General features: G+C 39.1%; 2 protein-coding genes across 2 annotated transcripts in view; one reads left to right on the forward strand and one right to left on the reverse strand.

Annotated features, from left to right (window-relative positions):
- LOC141444798 (cytoplasmic FMR1-interacting protein-like) overlaps positions 1 to 17,858 on the forward strand; it is a gene marked incomplete at its 3' end in the record, with an annotated part of 78,333 nt that overhangs the window by 9,733 nt on the left and 50,742 nt on the right. The window contains 4 exon segments of the mRNA XM_074110453.1: positions 912 to 1,009; positions 13,144 to 13,248; positions 13,874 to 13,959; positions 15,265 to 15,385. Coding sequence (XP_073966554.1) covers positions 912 to 1,009; positions 13,144 to 13,248; positions 13,874 to 13,959; positions 15,265 to 15,385 — 410 coding nt within the window.
- LOC141444693 (uncharacterized) lies at positions 1,701 to 10,183 on the reverse strand. The gene is made up of 2 exons (XM_074110284.1): positions 9,140 to 10,183; positions 1,701 to 5,584 (listed from the first exon to the last, which is right to left on the reverse strand). The coding sequence occupies exons 1-2, from the start codon at positions 10,154 to 10,156 to the stop codon at positions 5,288 to 5,290; spliced, it is 1,314 nt and encodes a 437-aa protein (XP_073966385.1). The 5' UTR covers positions 10,157 to 10,183; the 3' UTR covers positions 1,701 to 5,287.

Below are 17,858 nucleotides of genomic sequence, written 5' to 3' on the forward strand. Positions count from 1 at the left end.
TCTGTATAAAAAAAAGATCACGTAAATCTGACGTAGACGTTGTCAAAATTAGGACGGCTCCTTTTTCTGGTGAAAAAGGCAAAGCAAACATGTCTATTCTGTGGTAGTGTTGGCAAATTCAGATAATTTTTTTCAATTTTTAGATTTTTTTTAAATATGGAGAAATAAATTATAATAAATATTTTCCCATGTTCAGGAGGCAAAACTCTTTCGATTCCTGTAGTAATTTACAGGGGTTAAAAAAATGAAATCTTGTCAATTACTTTTTTTATTTTTTTTATTCGAACAAAAACAAATAGAGACGGCATCACATTTAACCGTCAGTTAACACTAATCAATGGACGGTGAAACAGCCCCTTAGACTTAGATTTTTAACTAAGGGACTCCATACATCCATGTAAATTTTTTAAAATGTTATTTTTACTTTTTTTTCATATATTTTTTAATCACTTTACTATGTTACCTTTTGTAGATAAGTTAATTGTAATTAACCCGAAAAATATATTTATAAAATACAGATTTTGTTTTGAAAAAAAAAAAAAAAATGACTTGCTGCCGAGTTTCTTGCGGCGCATTCTTCTTGGCAATGATGGTCTTTCCGAAAGCGCTGGTAGTTCGTGTAAAATAGCCTTTTGTGACCTACTTACTATATATTTTTTTAATTTTTGACTTGGGTGATTGTTCAGCTTTTCAAAAGCAGATAATGACTGAAAGTGGTCTACAGCAAATGGCCTTAGGGCAAATCCGCAACTGCAGCTTTTGCGGCGTTTTTGGTGTCAAAATTGAATTCGATACAAATAATGTTTTCAATAACTAAATGAACCTAACGTCAAACGGATCCATCGATACTAACGCCACCTAGCCATATTTCTGTTGGAAAAACTTAATTAAACAAGCATTTATTTTTTTAGGTTATGAAGACTTGCTAGCAGACGTCGTGAACATTTGCGTGCACATGTTCGAAACAAAGATGTATCTGACACCGCATGAGAAACATATGCTTGTTAAGGTGAGATTACCTGTTTATAATTACTAGCTATTGCCCGCACTTTGTCTGCGAAGTCTATTGTATAACACGTAATTTACCCGAGGCGTTTATATCCACCCGAGCCGCATGCGAGATTTATTTAAGTCGAGGGTAAATGTTTTTTTTTTAATGAATGAACTAACCCGTGACTCTGTCTTCGTAGTATTCGTTTGTCGCTATCCCGCGCGTATTATACAATTGACAAGATTTCATATTTCTAAGACTATAATTTGATTCGTTCTCTGTATTCTGATAGGAAAGAGAAAGACGCTGATATTTAAAAAAAATCGCTACGATTATTAATTAATTTATTACAATTTTTTAAGATGTGCTTATTCTAAAAGGGCATAACTCCAAAACTACCACACAATAGATCCATTACTTTTGTCTAGTCTCTATTAAAAAAAAAAAACACGTAGATCTGACGTAGACGTTGTCAAAATTATGACAGCTCCTTTTTCTGGTGAAATATCTATTCTGTGGTAGTTTTGGCAAATTCAGATATATTTTTTAAATTTTTTTGTATTTTTTAAAATATGGAGAAATAAATAATAATAAATATTTTCCCATGTTCAGGAGGCAAAACTCTTTCGATTCCTGTAATAATTACAGGTGTTAAAAAATGAAATCTTGTCAATTTTCCAGGATAAAAACTATCCTATTCCGAATTTTATCTAAATTGGTTCAGCGGTTTAGACGTGATGAGGTAAAAAACAAACATTCACATTTATATTATAATATTAATTATATTATCAACTACTAGGTAAATAAACAGAACTATTTCAAATAAATTGATACTTTATTTTTATTTTTCATACATTGCTATTTCTATAAGGATATGATTTTATCGATCATTTTATAAATGCATTTTCGGTGACCTAATAAATAATATTTGTTCCTAAAATAATAGATCGGTCACCAAATTGAATACCAAATAATATTAAAACGGTTACCTAAATATTAATTAAAAATTACCGGGGAATAATTTCGATCAATAATAAAAGTGTCATTAAAAATGAATCACTAAACAATTTAAAAATGCTTACCTATAAAATAATTTTTAATCATTGAAAAATAGTATTAATTATCAAATTACATGGCAGTCATGTCATGCGGTGGTCCCTTTTACTGGCCTTGTTTCGTATTAGTATGATGGTGATGATGATGATGATACACGATGAGGATGATGATGGTGATGATGATAATGGTGATGATGTTTTGCAGGTGGTAGGACCTTGTGCAAGGTCCGCCCGGATTGCTACCACCATCTTGCTCGCTAATCCTGCCGTGAAGCAGCAGTGCTTGCACTGTTGCGTTTCGGCGTAGAGAGTAAGACAGCCGGTGAAATTACTGGCACGTGATGTATCCCATCTTAGACCTCGAGGGTGGCAACGCGTCTGCAATACCCCTGGTGTTGCAGATGGTTATGGGCGGTGGTGATCTCTTACCATCAGGAGACCCACTTGCTCGTTTGCCATCCAGTCGAATAAAAAAAAAAAAAAGATGTTGGTAATGGTGATTGATGGTGATGTGATGATGATGATGAGGATAACGCTGATGGTAATGATGATGATGGTGATGATGATGGATGGCAATTTGAATAAATTTAAAAGAACGAAGTTTCATGCCATAAGTATTAGCAAAAAATGTTCGGTTCTGGCTCTTCGCCGGCCGCTCGCGCTGAGGGTCGCGGCTCTACCTAACACTCCTCGGTTCGCTCGTCGTCGTACCTAACCAAACCTGTTGTAGAATAGGTAGAAGCATCGAATTAAAGAACAGATCTATTTATTAGGTGACAGATCTATTATTTTGGTGATTGAATTTTGGTGTTCAAACTATAATTTAAGATACAGTAGGTTTACATTAATTTGATGACCCATACTTAGAGACAGTTTTGATTAATATTATTATTAATACATTTCTAGGGGATAGATATTATAATTAGGGTACTGCCGATGAGTGACACATCTAAACTTTTTTTTTTTTTTTTTTTATGTAGCCTGTATTATGTCCCACTGCTGGGCAAAGGCCTCCCCTTTTCTCCGCCACTCTTCCCTGTCCTGGGCATGCACCTGCCAATCGAGCTGAAAAGCGCTCAGGTCGTCCCGCCATCTCCTCTTGGGTCTGCCTCTGCTCCTATGCCCATCCCTCGGATCCCATTCGGTTACGATCCGTGCCCATCGGTCCGGGTGCATGCGGCAGACATGTCCGGCCCAGTCCCACTTCAGCTTGGCGGTCTTGACACCCACATCTGTGATACGAGTTTTAGAGCGCAGTGCCGTGTTTCTGATTCGATCAGTTCTTCGAACACCCAGAATACTGCGCTCCATTGCTCGTTGGCAAACCTTGAGCCTGGACTTTTGAGCTTCAGTCAATGACCAAGTCTGTGCGCCGTAGGTTAAAATGGGAAGAATACACATGTCGACGAGTTTGCGCTTAAGTGACAGAGGAAGTTTGCCCTTCATTAGCGTCTTCATGGACCAGAAGCTCTTCCAGGCATTATCGATACGCCTATCGATTTCTCTTGACTGCCTGTTCTCGAAGGATGCTATCTGACCCAAGTAAATATACTCGTCGACGTAGTGAATATCTTGCCCATCTACCGTAACTCTACGTTTCACGCTGTTGGTCATTACCTGTGTTTTCGCTCTGTTCATTGTGAGTCCAACCTCAAGGCTCGCCGTGCTCAGATCTTGGAGCATTTGCTGTAGCTGTTGTGGTGTTTGGGAAAATAAAACGATGTCGTCAGCGAAGCGCAGGTTTGATAGTCTTTTGTCTCCGACATCGATACCCATTGTATCTTCCCAAGAGACCGCTAGCTTTTTAAATATTTCCTCGAGGCAACTGGTGAACAATTTAGGAGATAGCGGGTCCCCCTGTTTCACGCCTTTCTCAATATCAAAAGTAGGGCCTGGAGCATGCAACTTGACGTTTGCTGTACTGATATTATATATAGTAGCAATGAGTTCGACATAGGTGTTGTTTATACCTTGACTACGTAAGGCTGAAAGAATGGCTGGATGGTGAACACTATCAAATGCCTTGTGATAGTCCACGAAGGCCAGATATAGCGGCTTGTTGAACTCATCTAAACTTAGGTGACAAAAAATATAGTTCCCTTTTTATAACTACCTACATATTTACTAGAATAGGGTAGTTGCCTGGGTTAGAAAATATTATATTTAGTCCATCAGTTAGATTATAGGGAAATCATCCCAGCCTATATACGACCAGGCCTCCTCGCAGAATGAGAGGGTTTGGGCCGTAGTTCCCACGCGGGCCCAGTTCGGATTGGAAACTCACACACACACGATTGAATTGCATTGCAGGTTTCTGCAGGTTTCCTCACGATGTGTTCCTTCACCTTGATGGTCGTGGTAAATTTCAAATGTAATTTTGCACATGAATTTCGAAAAACTCAGAGGTAGGTACGAGCCGGAGTTTGAACCCACGATCCTCTGCTTGAACCACTAGGCCACCACGGCTTACACACAATAAATAAATGATAAAAATAATGATACTAGTTTTTTTAAGTTATCTTGTTCTGTTTGAGTTAGTTGTCAAAAATGGAGAAAATTTAAGTATGTGCCGTAATTACTAATTAAATACATGTGCTTGAAAATTTTTACCACGGAGCAAGTTAATTTAGACTTGCAAGTTACTTTAGGGGTTCAAGCTACTCAATTAAAAAGTAAAAATTTGAAATTGAAATAAAAATACAAAAAGATTCCAAAAATTTGATTGCTTAATAACGATATCTCTTGTCCGGGTGAGCGGTTAGTTCCAATGGAGTGCCGAAAGCTTCTCGATGAGGGCTACGGTATAGATGTCGCTAGCGTCACTGCTTAAGTGGCTAAATAAGAAACAAACAAGCTATGTGGTGCATAGGGGAAATTCGTGTCTGTACCGTTGTCCAGCAGTGGTGTAGCGGTATAGCACACGGCACGGAATGCCGAGGACCTGGGTTCGATTCCCAGTGCTGGTCTTATTTTTCTGGTTTTTCTGTGCATCTATATTTCAGTTTGTATTTTCAATTCAAGCTCCTCGTTATTCGACTCCAAAAATAAAATAAAGTTAACCCGTCGAGCGCCCCGGAAGTGCACCAAGCGCCTAGCCAATTTTGTCCGCAACCGTCTCGCAGTGTCGCTCTCACTGTTTTTTTTTTTCGGTCACTGACAGGTGGCGTTAGACACACGTTGTGTGCCTAAGTCGCTCGCCTGGTTAGTTAAAATATCTTTGCATCCTTGTCATTCTCACTATTTATTGTACACCCCTCGTACACTCTACTCCATCTTCCGTTGTCTGTTTCTGCAGCGTTATCTTCTTACGTGGCCTTGTCTCTGTATTTTTGCTAGAATAATACTGTACCTTAACGTTTTGTCTTTCGTATAGATTTGGGTGACTGTCAACATTGACTGTAGATGTTCTTGATTTGTGGTCGCTAGGTGCTGTAGCTTCCATTTTGTTCTTGCAATGATCTGCTGATGTTTTGTGTTGCTCCTCGGAATTAATGTGAAATGTATCGTTGCATAGTATGCAATGGAACCATTCAGCTATCTGTAATAAGAACGATTCAATATTAGTCACGTTTAAGCATATTATAATCCATACTAATATTATAAATGCGAAAGTAACTCTGTCTGTCTGTCTGTCTGTCTGTCTGTCTGTTACGCTTTCACGCCTAAACCGCTGAACCGATTTTGATGAAATTTGGTACAGAGATAGAATAGACCTTGGGAAAGAACATAGGCTACCTTTTATTGCGAAAAAGAGGCTTTAAGGGGTTGAAATAGGGGATGAAAGTTTATATGGTGGAAGTTCGTCGCTGTCAAAGATAAAACTATGAAACTTGGCATTTAGGCACTTGATAAGAAATCCATACTATCCATACTAATATTATAAATGCGAAAGTAACTCTGTCTGTCTGTCTGTCCGTTACGCTTTCACGCCTAAACCGCTGAACCGATTTTGATGAAATTTGGTACAGAGATAGAATAGACTTTGGGAAAGAACATAGGCTACCTTTTATCGCGAAAAAGAGGCTTTAAGGGGTTGAAATAGGGGATGAAAGTTTATGTGGAAGGTCGTCATTATCGAACTTGCCATTTCGGCACATGAAAAGAGATAAATAGATATTTGTTCGCACGTTTTTTTTTAATTCTTCCTGTGAGGGGGTGAAATAGGGCATGAAACTTTATATGGAAGATCGTCATTGTCGAAGATAATTGGTCGGTTCTTTATGAAACTTGGCATTTGGGCACGTGCTAAGAGATAAATACATAGTTGTTCGCGCGTCTTTAAAAATTCTTCCTGTGAGGGGTGAAATAGGGGATGAAACTTTATACGGAAGATCGTCATTGTCGAAGATAAATCGATGGTTCTTTATGAAACTTGGAATTGGGCTACTTATAAGAAATAAATAGATATTTGTTCAAGCGTTTTTGAAAATTTTACCTGCGAGGGGAAGTTAGCAAAGGGGATGATGCAGTGTTAGCAGAGCCTTCTATGCTCATAGGCGAAATGTACGCAATGTGGGGTCATTTTAGATGGCGTATTCACACAGACAGTCAGACATGAAAAATTATTATTTTCAGATTTTTCTTATTTATTGTGCAATAAGAGCTACCATTATGCAAAATTCCAAGTTTCTAGGACAGCCGGAAGTACCCTATAACTTTTTCTGTTAAGGCAATAGGTTTGGAAACACCTTTTTAATGACTATATCTTTTGATTGCCTTGACTTAGAGGTTTGATAGACGGACGGACGGATAGCAAAGTAATCCTATAAGGGTTCGATTTTTACTTTTTAGGTACGGAACCCTAAAAAACATTTGCTCCGGCGCTTTTCAAATTTCAACCTATTTATTTCAAAGTATGGGGATGAAAGTTAAGGAATTCCAAACAAATTACTACATATAAGTATATTTATCGGAAATATGTGTAGCTATGCTTAGTAAAAATGCCGTCTTAATTATAATCCTACCCTCCTAACTTACTATAAAGGACGTAAGGTGTCAAGAGTTCACTATGAAGAATTAAGTAGGTAGCCATTTTATGTTGGCAGGGTAGAATACACGTCGTATTGCTAAAATGTGGCTTCCCGCAAAATATTTATGTTTTACCAAAGAACATGGATGAATGGATGGATAAAAAAAAACAAAAAAAAATAGTTTAGGTATATTTATAGCAATGTTTTAAAATACATTATTTTCAGTAAACCGTAGAAGTTTCTATGTGCTAATTATTGGCAAAATAGGTATCCTAAATAAATTAAACCCTTCCCAAAGTTACTGTTCCACGCGGACGAAGTCGCGGGCAAAAGCTAGTAAATAAATAAATATCATGGGACACTTGACACCAATTGACCTAGTCCCAAACTAAGCAAAGCTTGTACTATGGGTACAAGGCAACGGATAAACATACTTGTATAGATAAATACATCCATACTAATATTATAAATGCGAAATTGTGTGTGTTTGTATGTTTGTTCGTCTTTCGGCATAGAGACTGTTTATAGGCCAGAGAGTGACATAGGCTACTTTTTATTCCGAAAAAATGCGCAGTTCCCCCGACCGGGGATCGAAGGAACGTAACCAATTGAGAAAGTACAGTCACCAGCAGTACCAGTCACCAATATCTGACACAATAAAGTGTGCATAAATATCTGATAAGACTCGATATCTAGGGCCGGTAGGACTTGTCAGATATTTTTGCACGCTCCAGATATTAATACAAGTGACTGTCAGCCTAACGAGCCAGACTTGACAATAGGAAACATGCATGGAACCATTGGCGTATCTAGGATTATTTTTCAGGGGGGGGGGGGCTGGCCTGGATTTTTGTGTGAAGATATCAGTATTGTTGAATTTTGAATCAGTAGGTAGCCGAACATCCTGGGGTGGGCACTAGACCATACTGGGGTGGGGCTGCCCCCCCCCCCTTCTATATGTATACGCCTATGCATGGAACACAAATTTGCCCTTAAATATTTAACATGACATAAAATTGAATCTGTTGAAAATGGGAACACCCAAATACTCCGAAATATTTTATTCCGAATTTGCTAATTCCGATTTTCAAAACTCCGATTTTCACAATTCCGATTACTTAAAAACACGATTTTTTTTTCCGAATTTCAAAATATCGTTTTTTTTAATATCCGATTTTAAAAACTCCGAAGAATTAAAAGCACGAAATGTTATTGGCCCAAAGTACAGTATTCCGATTATCAATTTTCCGAAATGACATCGCTAATTCGGAAATATGACATTCGGCAAAATAAACTTCGTGGTTTCGGAATCTTGATTTCGAATCACGAATGAATATCAATCAATTTAGATAAATTGACCTGCATACAATACAATACAATACAATACAATTACTCTTTATTGTACACCAGAAATACATTCTTAGCATACTTAGGTAAGGTTAGGTTAGAATTGCGACAAGGCGCGAAGCGCCATAACTGCGTGGAATAGGAGCTCCGCGAAAAAGGGTCTTAACAGACAGACGCCCAAAAAGTGATCCTATAAGGGTTCCGTTTTTTTCCTTTTGAGGTACGGAACCCTAAAAAAGGGGCAGACATTGCCGTTTTAAATTGTCGAATTAGACATAGATCCGACATGAACTATGGCGTCATGTGTCACAACGACCATAAATTAAAATTAAATGAAAAATATGTTTATTTCGTGTTTAGTTCACATAGTAACATCAAGATAAGTAGAAACATGACACGAAACTTTTTATGGATGATTTGATTGATTTATTGTGTTTTTGTCTGTTATTTTTTTGTGTAACTTTCCATATTTTTGTAAATTCTTCTATGACTCGTTTTGCCAAACAATATATATATCATCGTGCGGCCCAATGTGCAATAGAATGTACACAATAAGTTCAAGGGAATTATGAATCTATGACATTGTAACAAAGTAAAAATTCTTTTGTTTTTCTATTGTTTTACACCATAGCAGTTTGACGACAGTTTGACTTTATTCTCGAAACAATTAGATTCTAATTGCTTTGTCAATTTTTTTCAAAATATTTTTATGGTGGGCTTCAGGAGGATATATATATGATTACGTATAAAATGATTCCTTAATCTCTATTATTTACCTTTCTAAAACAGTCGCTGTCTTTAACAGGAAGCATGATTCTGCTCATGTGCTGCTTAGTCGCAATATGATGACCTTCATTGCTATAGTACGTGTCAAAATATCCCATACAAATTAGACATTTTCCTTCTTTCCTATTGAAACTGTGAAAATTATCATACGGCACGTTGACTTTTTCTTTATCCACATATATCTGTATTTTGGAGCCAGCTGGATGTATAGTTATAAATCTAGTGCGCCACGGCTGTTCTTTTCTGAATCCTTTCACCAAAGACCAGAATAAATCGTATTTAGGGTCGTAGGGATCCGATATAACCCCGCTTGCTTGTTTAGTTTCATTATTAACTTCATGTTTTGTTTGTTGATCAGTTTTAACAGGGTTCTCGTTGTTAGCTTTGGCGATATTGCTGTCGGTTTCTTCACCACTATAAAAATGAGCAATTCGCGCTCTTTCTGCCTCAAACACCTCAAACGGACTTCTTGTACCAAAAAAATGATCGTAAACTTGTTTGGGACTCATAGGGTATTTAGGGTCAGTGTTATCTTGGCTCTCGCTCTTTTTATCAGGCGAATCATCATCATCATTATCCTCTACGGCTCTGTCAATATCTATTTGATTAATCACATTGGTAGCTTTGTCATGAATCCCGCTTAATTTATCATCACCATCATCATCATTGGCTCTTTCAATATTTAGCCTAGCCATATTGGTAGTGTTGTTTAATTTGATATGGTTATGCTGTTTATTCTTCTCAGTGTCTTGGCTCTTGCTTAATTTATCAGGTGAATCATCATGTACGGCTCCTTCGATATCTATTTGACTAGCCGCATTGGTAGTATTATTAATGTCCTCTTGGCTCTTGCTAATCTCATCAGCTGAATCATCATCATCATCATCAACATTATCATCATTATCATCATCACCACCGCAGTATAAATTTGCGAGCATAGACAGTAGCTGCTCATCTCTGACTGCTTGTCTATGCGTCCCTGTTTTCTTATGGTCGCTGTCAGCCATAGTGTTACAAACGGCGCAGTATGTCCCGACGGGGCGGGGGTGCGGGGCGGGGGGCGGGCGGTTACCATAGCGCGCATGCGCTCCGAGGCCGCGGCCATTATGCTAGCGTTAGCTCTGTGCGTTTTACTCGCGTTGTGCGCTCCTGAAAACGCTGCCGGTACGTCGGTGGCGCAAATATGGCATATGTAGCTGGTTGATGGATCTGGAACAGTTTTTTGATGTGAAATACTAGTGTTTAACCGTGGCTTCGCGCGCGTAAGCTACATTAAGCAGTTGAATTGAAATTCCGAGTTTTTACTAAATTTCCGTGAGAATATCGGGATAAAAAGTACCTAACAACCTTTACCCTTTAAACTTTAACCTTTTCGCCACCACGTCAAATACAAGAGACATCACCCATACGCCAGCCTTCTATATTGCAATGCCTAAAATTGAACGAAGGTTGCTTTGCATTGAAGTAATGGACGCATATATAGGTCGTTGGCGTGGAACCTGCGGTGCGTATATATATGAGTCGTTGGCGCCGAAACGGTTAACATGACATTACTAAGTAATGTAAAATTATGCTGAGTGGGGCCCACTTCATATTATTTAATGGTAACTTTGTATTCTTTCCCTTCATCCAAATCCGTCCAGCTGTTACATGGAGTAAAAAACAAAAACGTAGGGTATCTAACCTGCCTCTTTTTCATTCTTCTTGGATTTCCCGGTCCGGGTGCGCCCGCGCAGTATTGCGTCCGCATCGCCTAAGATGACATTCTGAAAAAAAAAATCGTTTTGAAACTTGCATTTTTATGCTGGTACCCAACATTATTAGTACAAAAATCAAGAATTCAAATTGATATGACAGTTAAAAACTAAAATTGAAGAAAGAAAAAAGATATTTATTCACTAATACAGAAGACACACAAATACTTTTTTTTTACATAATTACACACAAATAAACCAAAAAAAAAACATGGAAACATACATAAAAATAAGCAAAAGCGAAACGGTCGCTGACTCAGCATTACGCAAAATAAGTATGTTTCTGTAAAAATTCTCGTTTTTGGTACAAGCTTCTTTTGCTAATTGTACTTTTTATTGACTGTACTTGCATTGTCATCCAGCTTACATATTATTATCGTACGTATTTCTCAAAAAGTTGTCCTGTCATGAAATTGTAAAGAAAACAGTTTTGTCAAGAAATTATCAACCCTAAGGACGAGATCATAAAACATAAACTACATAAAACATCCAAATTTCTTGACGTCCGGAAAACGTCAAATCCACGCCAAAACGCCAAATCTTGTGAGGGGAAAATCGTTATTTTGTAACTACATCGAAACTTTCTGTTGGATCCAACAACAAAGATTATCTGACTTTTTATCACGTTTACCACAACGTTTTGTATATATTTAAAAACAATATTACTTGTTTTTTGTGGTGATATAGCGCCTATTGCTTACCTTAGAAAATCTCTATGTATATACTCGTGTTTTCTGTACTGCTTACTGTGTTGGTGTGCAATAAAGAGTTATTGTATTGTATTGTACAATGAACTAAAATAATTTCCTTGCTCACCCGCGACCTTACGATAGCTAAGCTTATGCAAAATATGCGTGTTCATGCAGTTCCTTCACCTCCACTCTTTAAGAACACACACAAATCACACAAAGAAAGAAAGAAAGAAAATACATTTATTCCGAAAAGTAACAAAGAAACTTGAACGATTACATAAATAAATAACACAGACAAGGAAAACAGTTACCATTCACGAAACGGACCACAAACAAACCCATCTATCACCACCACGCGTTTCGAACTCAACCAACTAACACTGTCACTCAACTAACTGTTAGACTAACGTCTGGTAACTGTCTGGTAGAGTTCGAAACCAGCCAACCAGCTACACTAGAAAGTTGATGGATCTAATTATTTTTATACTAGTAAAGAAGTGAAAATAGTACGGTCAAGGACTTTCATTCTGGAACCTTTTCCTCGTTAATTAATGCGATTTCACTAAGACGTTTATAGTGAAATGGTACAATGGTGACTCATGAATAAAAGTCCTTAACAGTCAACGTATTATACCTTAGACACTTTTATTTCTAACAAACAAACGTATTATCAAGTTACAAAGAACTCAGACTAACTACAAGTAGATAGTGTATGTGCTAAGTAAATAAGCTGGCCAATTATTTATAAGCTATCAGTTGCTTATCTGAAACTGAAAGATAAGGATAAATGCAGTACAATCATATATCTATAACTAGTGTTTACTCACGGCTTCGCACACGTGAATCATGATCCAGCAGCTGAATTGAAATTTTGGGATTTTTGAAAAATTCCCGCGGGAATTTCCGAATATTAAATCGTGTTTTTCATCGACGTTACATTAAAAACAATCGTGTCAAATTTCAAGACTCTAAGCCCAGCGGTTGTTGTTTCGAGATTTTATCCCTATCCCGTGGGATTATCGTAATAAAAAGTAGCCTGTTTTATTCCAGATGTCCAGCTAGCTATACCACATTTCATCCAAATCCGTCCAGCCGTTTCAGCGCGAAGGAGTAACACACATACTCACTCACTCACAAACTTTCACATTTATAATATAAGTAGGACTATAAAAAGACTAGTCACGAGATTGGCACGGGTGTGTCATATCTCATATAAAACATCAATGAAATCCACGATGTATTTTTTTGGTAATTCCCATAGGAATTTGGTTAATACCGGAATTTCAATTCAACTGTTGGTTTTAATGGTTTACGCGAGCGAAGCCGCGGGTAAACGCTAGTAAATAAATATAAATGCGAAAGTTTGTAAGTCTGTTTGTCTGTTACTTCATCACGTCTAATCCGCTGAACCGACCGAAGGACATAGGATAGACTCATCCCGGAAAATTGCATAGTTCCCCCTTGATAGCGATGACAGAATTCTACGCAGACAGAGTCGCGGGTAACGGCTACTTAGAATATATGATTCATGCTCTCTCTTTTTCACAGGTTATGGGTTTCGGACTCTTCCTCATGGATTCCGACGGCTGCAACATCAACCGACTGGACCAGAAAAAGAAGATTCGGCTCGACAGGATAGACAGGATCTTCAAGGTAAGACCCATTGGTCCATAGGCAGCCGTGGTGTCTCCTGGTACCTAGAACAAGAATGGCCCTGGCCAATAGATTTTCTAGGTGGGCAAAGTTTTTTAATCCTAAGAGCAAGTTTTTTTTTGCGCCAATCTTTTTCACAATCATTCCAATAAGTCTTGAATGGATTATAATAGCATGTGAACACTATTCATTTTGAATCTTGATTAACGGTCGCTCGTGCGACTTATTTTGGCTCTTGCCCTATAAAGGGTTTAGTCTGATGCGGCGTCGGGTCAAAACTTTCAGAGGTATATAACTACAAAAATTGGTCGTGCTATTTAGCCAGTTGCCCGATCAACGCGTTCGCGGGTAAATTCAAATTTATTTATTTATTTGTCAATAAAAATTTACAGCATTACAGTTAAAACACCAATGCGCTGTAAAATTCAAATTATACAAAAAAAAACCTTGCACTAATACTTTGGCGGATAATTCAAGTGAGCCGATTTTGGTGGGCCAATTCGAGGCCTGCGGGCTTGTTTTTTGGCCAGCTTTCTAGACGATCTTTAGACGTTTAACGTACGACTTATGTTTTTGATGGGCAAAAATGTAAAGCTGGTTTGTCTGATGATACCTTTATCCTCAGAATCTGGAGGTGGTTCCGCTATTTGGAGACATGCAGATAGCCCCGTTCAACTACATCAAGCGGTCCAAGCATTATGATCCCAGCAAGTAAGTCAGAACTTAAGCTAAGCTGTCGCGTAAGGTCGCAGGTGGGCAAAGTAATTACTTTGCCCACCTGCGACCTTACGCGACAGCTACATCTGTGCAACAAATGTATCATGCAGCTCCTACACTACAATGAAGGCTTTACTACAGGCCTTATTAATAGGCTCAGAGAGCTATGCTATCCTCGGGGTGTCTCTACGGGGTCGAATCAGAAATGAGGAGTACAGTCACCAGCACCAATATCTGACACAACAAGCGTGCATAAATATCTGATACGACTCTATTTCTAGGGCCGGAAGGACGTGTCAGATATTTTAGCCCGCTCCGCTGTGGCAGATATTAATGCTGGTGACTGTACGTAGGAGAAAGAGGGTCGTAGGAGAGAGAGGGATGTTAAACTAACGCACCAAAACAAACATTTAAATTTGTCACTGTAAAACCCAAGTACCACTTTATTTTTCTCAAATTACTACTCGTACCTAATTTTTACTTGGCGATTGAAATATCGAATTTCAATGGTTTTCGTATTTGCATTAGAAATAGACTTAATACACGTACATTGTGTCTTAAGGGCGGTAAATAAGGAATTACGAACGAGAGTCTATTAGAAGCCCGAGTCGATGTTCCGCCGAATCCATCATCATTGTGATTCTAGTACCGCCCGTGCGACATACAATGTTTTTCATCACATTGCGAGTTAAATTGTATATTTGTAAAAGAACAACTAATATTCTTTCATAAATTGCCGATACCGCTGACTGCGCTCTTGGCAGCGCCAGGCGCTGCAGCAGGCCATGCAGTAACAAACTCATTTACCCACCTTGGGCTTCATGACAAGAAAATTAGTACGGGCAATGACTCATTTACCGCCCACGGGTTTCATGACAAGCACATTAATGTCGAGGTTTTATTTGGGGGTTGCAACCAAGGTAGCCTGCATGTTACGACACTGTTACGAGCAAGTATGATGAAAAAACATAAGCGATCTTGCAGGTACATCAAGGACTGATGTACAAGGATATGTACACTTTTTTTGGTTTCATAAGTACCTAATACTATTTTTTTTAAAACGTGTTTCAATAAAATAACTCGACAAGATTGTTTACCCTTTTTCTAATGCTAAAATAAACGAATAATAATAGCATGAGAACGCATTCATATCTTTTCGTTCGACCACAATCATGTCTGATGGTAACTGGTAAGTGACGATGGAGCTTGCCTAGCTTGCCTAATAAATGCCCGTTCAAGGTCTGTCAGATTAGCGATATGTTATCTGTTAAATTATTCATACATTTTTAAATTTTCCAGATGGCCCCTGTCCTCCAGCCCCAACCCCCCCTCGCCGCAAGCGGACCTGATGGTCCACCTGCCCCAAATACGCGAGGAGCATCAGAACTACATCTCGGAACTGGCCAGATACAGCAACGAGGTGGGACCACAGATATAGATTACACTAGATTACGCAAATGCATCTACTTCGCGTGTCCGAACCCCGACCAAACGTCGGGGTTGGCCCCATACAAAGACTGACCGCTAACTGACTAATCATGACTAGTGACTGACTCGAGTCCCACGGCGCGGGCGGGCGGCGCATTTGAATCGATTTTGCGCGGACATCGGGGAATTCACATCGCTAATTCGCTCTTGAGACGTCACTGTAGGAATAAAAAAGTGACACGGTTGGTTTTCATACAGATTGAGGTGTTTGCGTTATCTACTGTAATCTATATCTGTGGGTAGGACTTAAAAAAAAGTGTTCCGTACAAATCTGTAGGTACCAGTGTTATGCTGCGTTTCCACGAAAAATGTGCAAAGATTTGTTGCGAGAAATGTGTTTTTCATGAACCAATAGAAACACTTCATTAACCCCCGACACAAAAAGAGGAGTATTATAAGTTTGACTGCTATGTGTGTCTGTCTGTCTGTGGCATCGTAGCTCTTAAACGGGTGGACCGATTTGAATGCGATTTTTAAAATTCAAAATCAGGGTTTCTAGCGATGGTTCTTAGACATGTTTCACCAAAATCGGTTCAGCCGTTTTTGAGATATTGAACTTTGAAGTGACAAAGTCGGGGTTTTCCAACTTTTTGTTGGTTCGGGTATTTACCTATCCTCGCACAGCACATCTCTGGTGGAAATGGAGCCTTAGCAGAGCTCTGCTCGTAAGCTAAATCTACTCAGGGGTCATTGAACTACAATGTAAGGAGAATATTAGTAGTTTTGACTCCCCCTCGCCCTTCTAGTTCCCAGTCCTAACTTTACTTAACCTAACCTAACTTACGTAAACAGTGGTATATTATGTTTTAAGCTATTCGTGTTTTCTTATTTCACTTGTGTGAAGACTAGAAAAACAAAAAAAAATAGAACCATAAAGACTTTTTTCGTACAGTTTTTTTACACATGGCATCAAAAATCCTAATAAAGTCCGGTTTTTTGATTTTTTCAGTTGTCATAGTTTTAACAAAAGTTTTGCGTAAAACGGAACGCGCGTCTGAGAAAAAGGGAATTCCCCGCGCGGTGTTTAGTAAACGGCGCGCGGAAATTCCCTTAAAATATCTCATTCATCCAAACAAGCTTTCGATCGTTCCGTTCAGTTCAGTTTTCGTTGAACTTGTTCTTTTAATTGCTGTTTCCTGTTGGAAAATGTTTTTTTTTTTTTTTTGTTAAGTACTAATAATAAGAATAACGATGACAATTACATTGATTGATTTTTTAACCAACATTCATCATCAATCATCCCAGCCTATATACGTCCCACTGCTGGGCATAAGGCCTCCTCTCAGACAAGAGGGCTTGGGCCATAGTTCCCACGCGGGCCCAGTGCGGATTGGGAACTTCACACACACCACCATTGAATTGCTTCGCAGGTTTGTGCAGGTTTCCTCACGATGTTTTCCTTCACCAACAAAGCTCGTGTAATTTCAATTTAATTCCGCACATGAATTTCAAAAACTCAGAGGTGCGAGCCGGGGTTTGAACCCACGACCCTCTGCTTGAGAGGCGATAGGTCAAACCACTAGGCCACCACGGCTTCTTAACCAACATTTATAACAATATAAAAGAGAATTGATTAAATCATTGATTTTTATTGAAAAAATAATTTGATTTAAATCATGATTTAAAACAAAATGATTTAATCATGCCAACCCTGATCTGCAACTATACGCCACGGTTTAACCTCTGTGTTTGCGGCGCGAAATTGTACTCAGCATCTGGTCCTCTAGCTAGTATATGGCTTACTCTAGGACGTTCTACAGATTGGACCTGGTTTATGGTGCTCGGACGACTGTAGGCAGATTCAAGTTTAAACCTGGGATGTGGACGGTTGTGTATGATGTTATGGGGTTAGGATGGGCTGCGTCGGTTTCTAAATTCAGTGTTCCCTCTGTCTTGGAAAGCTGCTGCGTCAGCTAGCACAGTGCCTTCGGGCAGCGAGCTGATGCCAGAAGCTTTGTCGCTTGGTCTAAACGAGTCGGCTCCACCAGGATATGTCGGCGCTTCGCACACTCCGTCTTCGCGCATCGTCACCATCCTTTCAGCTCGACAGACTTGTCCTAAATCAATCTTACTTGTCTGTTTATATGTGTGTTTTAGGACGGCGCGCTTAACGCTGTGTGCGCTAAGTCTTAACTCTGTTTTTTATTGTCGTCAGGTAACAACAACGTTCAAGGAGGCTGGCTCGGACGCGGAGAACCGGGCGGTGACCGAGCTCTGCTTGCGCGGGCTGCAGCTGCTGTCGTCGTGGTGCTCGTGTTGACCGAGCTCTGCTCCTGGAAGCTGCTGCATCCTACAGACCACGCCAGTAACTCGCGCTGCCCGCCTGATGCTGAGGAGTACGAGCGGGTGAGTGCCTCGCTAGAGAGACCAGAGGCTGGTTAATTATTGGCCTAACAGTCGCTATA

This window comes from Choristoneura fumiferana, chromosome 30 (genome assembly GCF_025370935.1).
Source record: "Choristoneura fumiferana chromosome 30, NRCan_CFum_1, whole genome shotgun sequence".
In the NCBI taxonomy this organism is placed as follows: Eukaryota; Metazoa; Arthropoda; class Insecta; order Lepidoptera; family Tortricidae; genus Choristoneura; species Choristoneura fumiferana.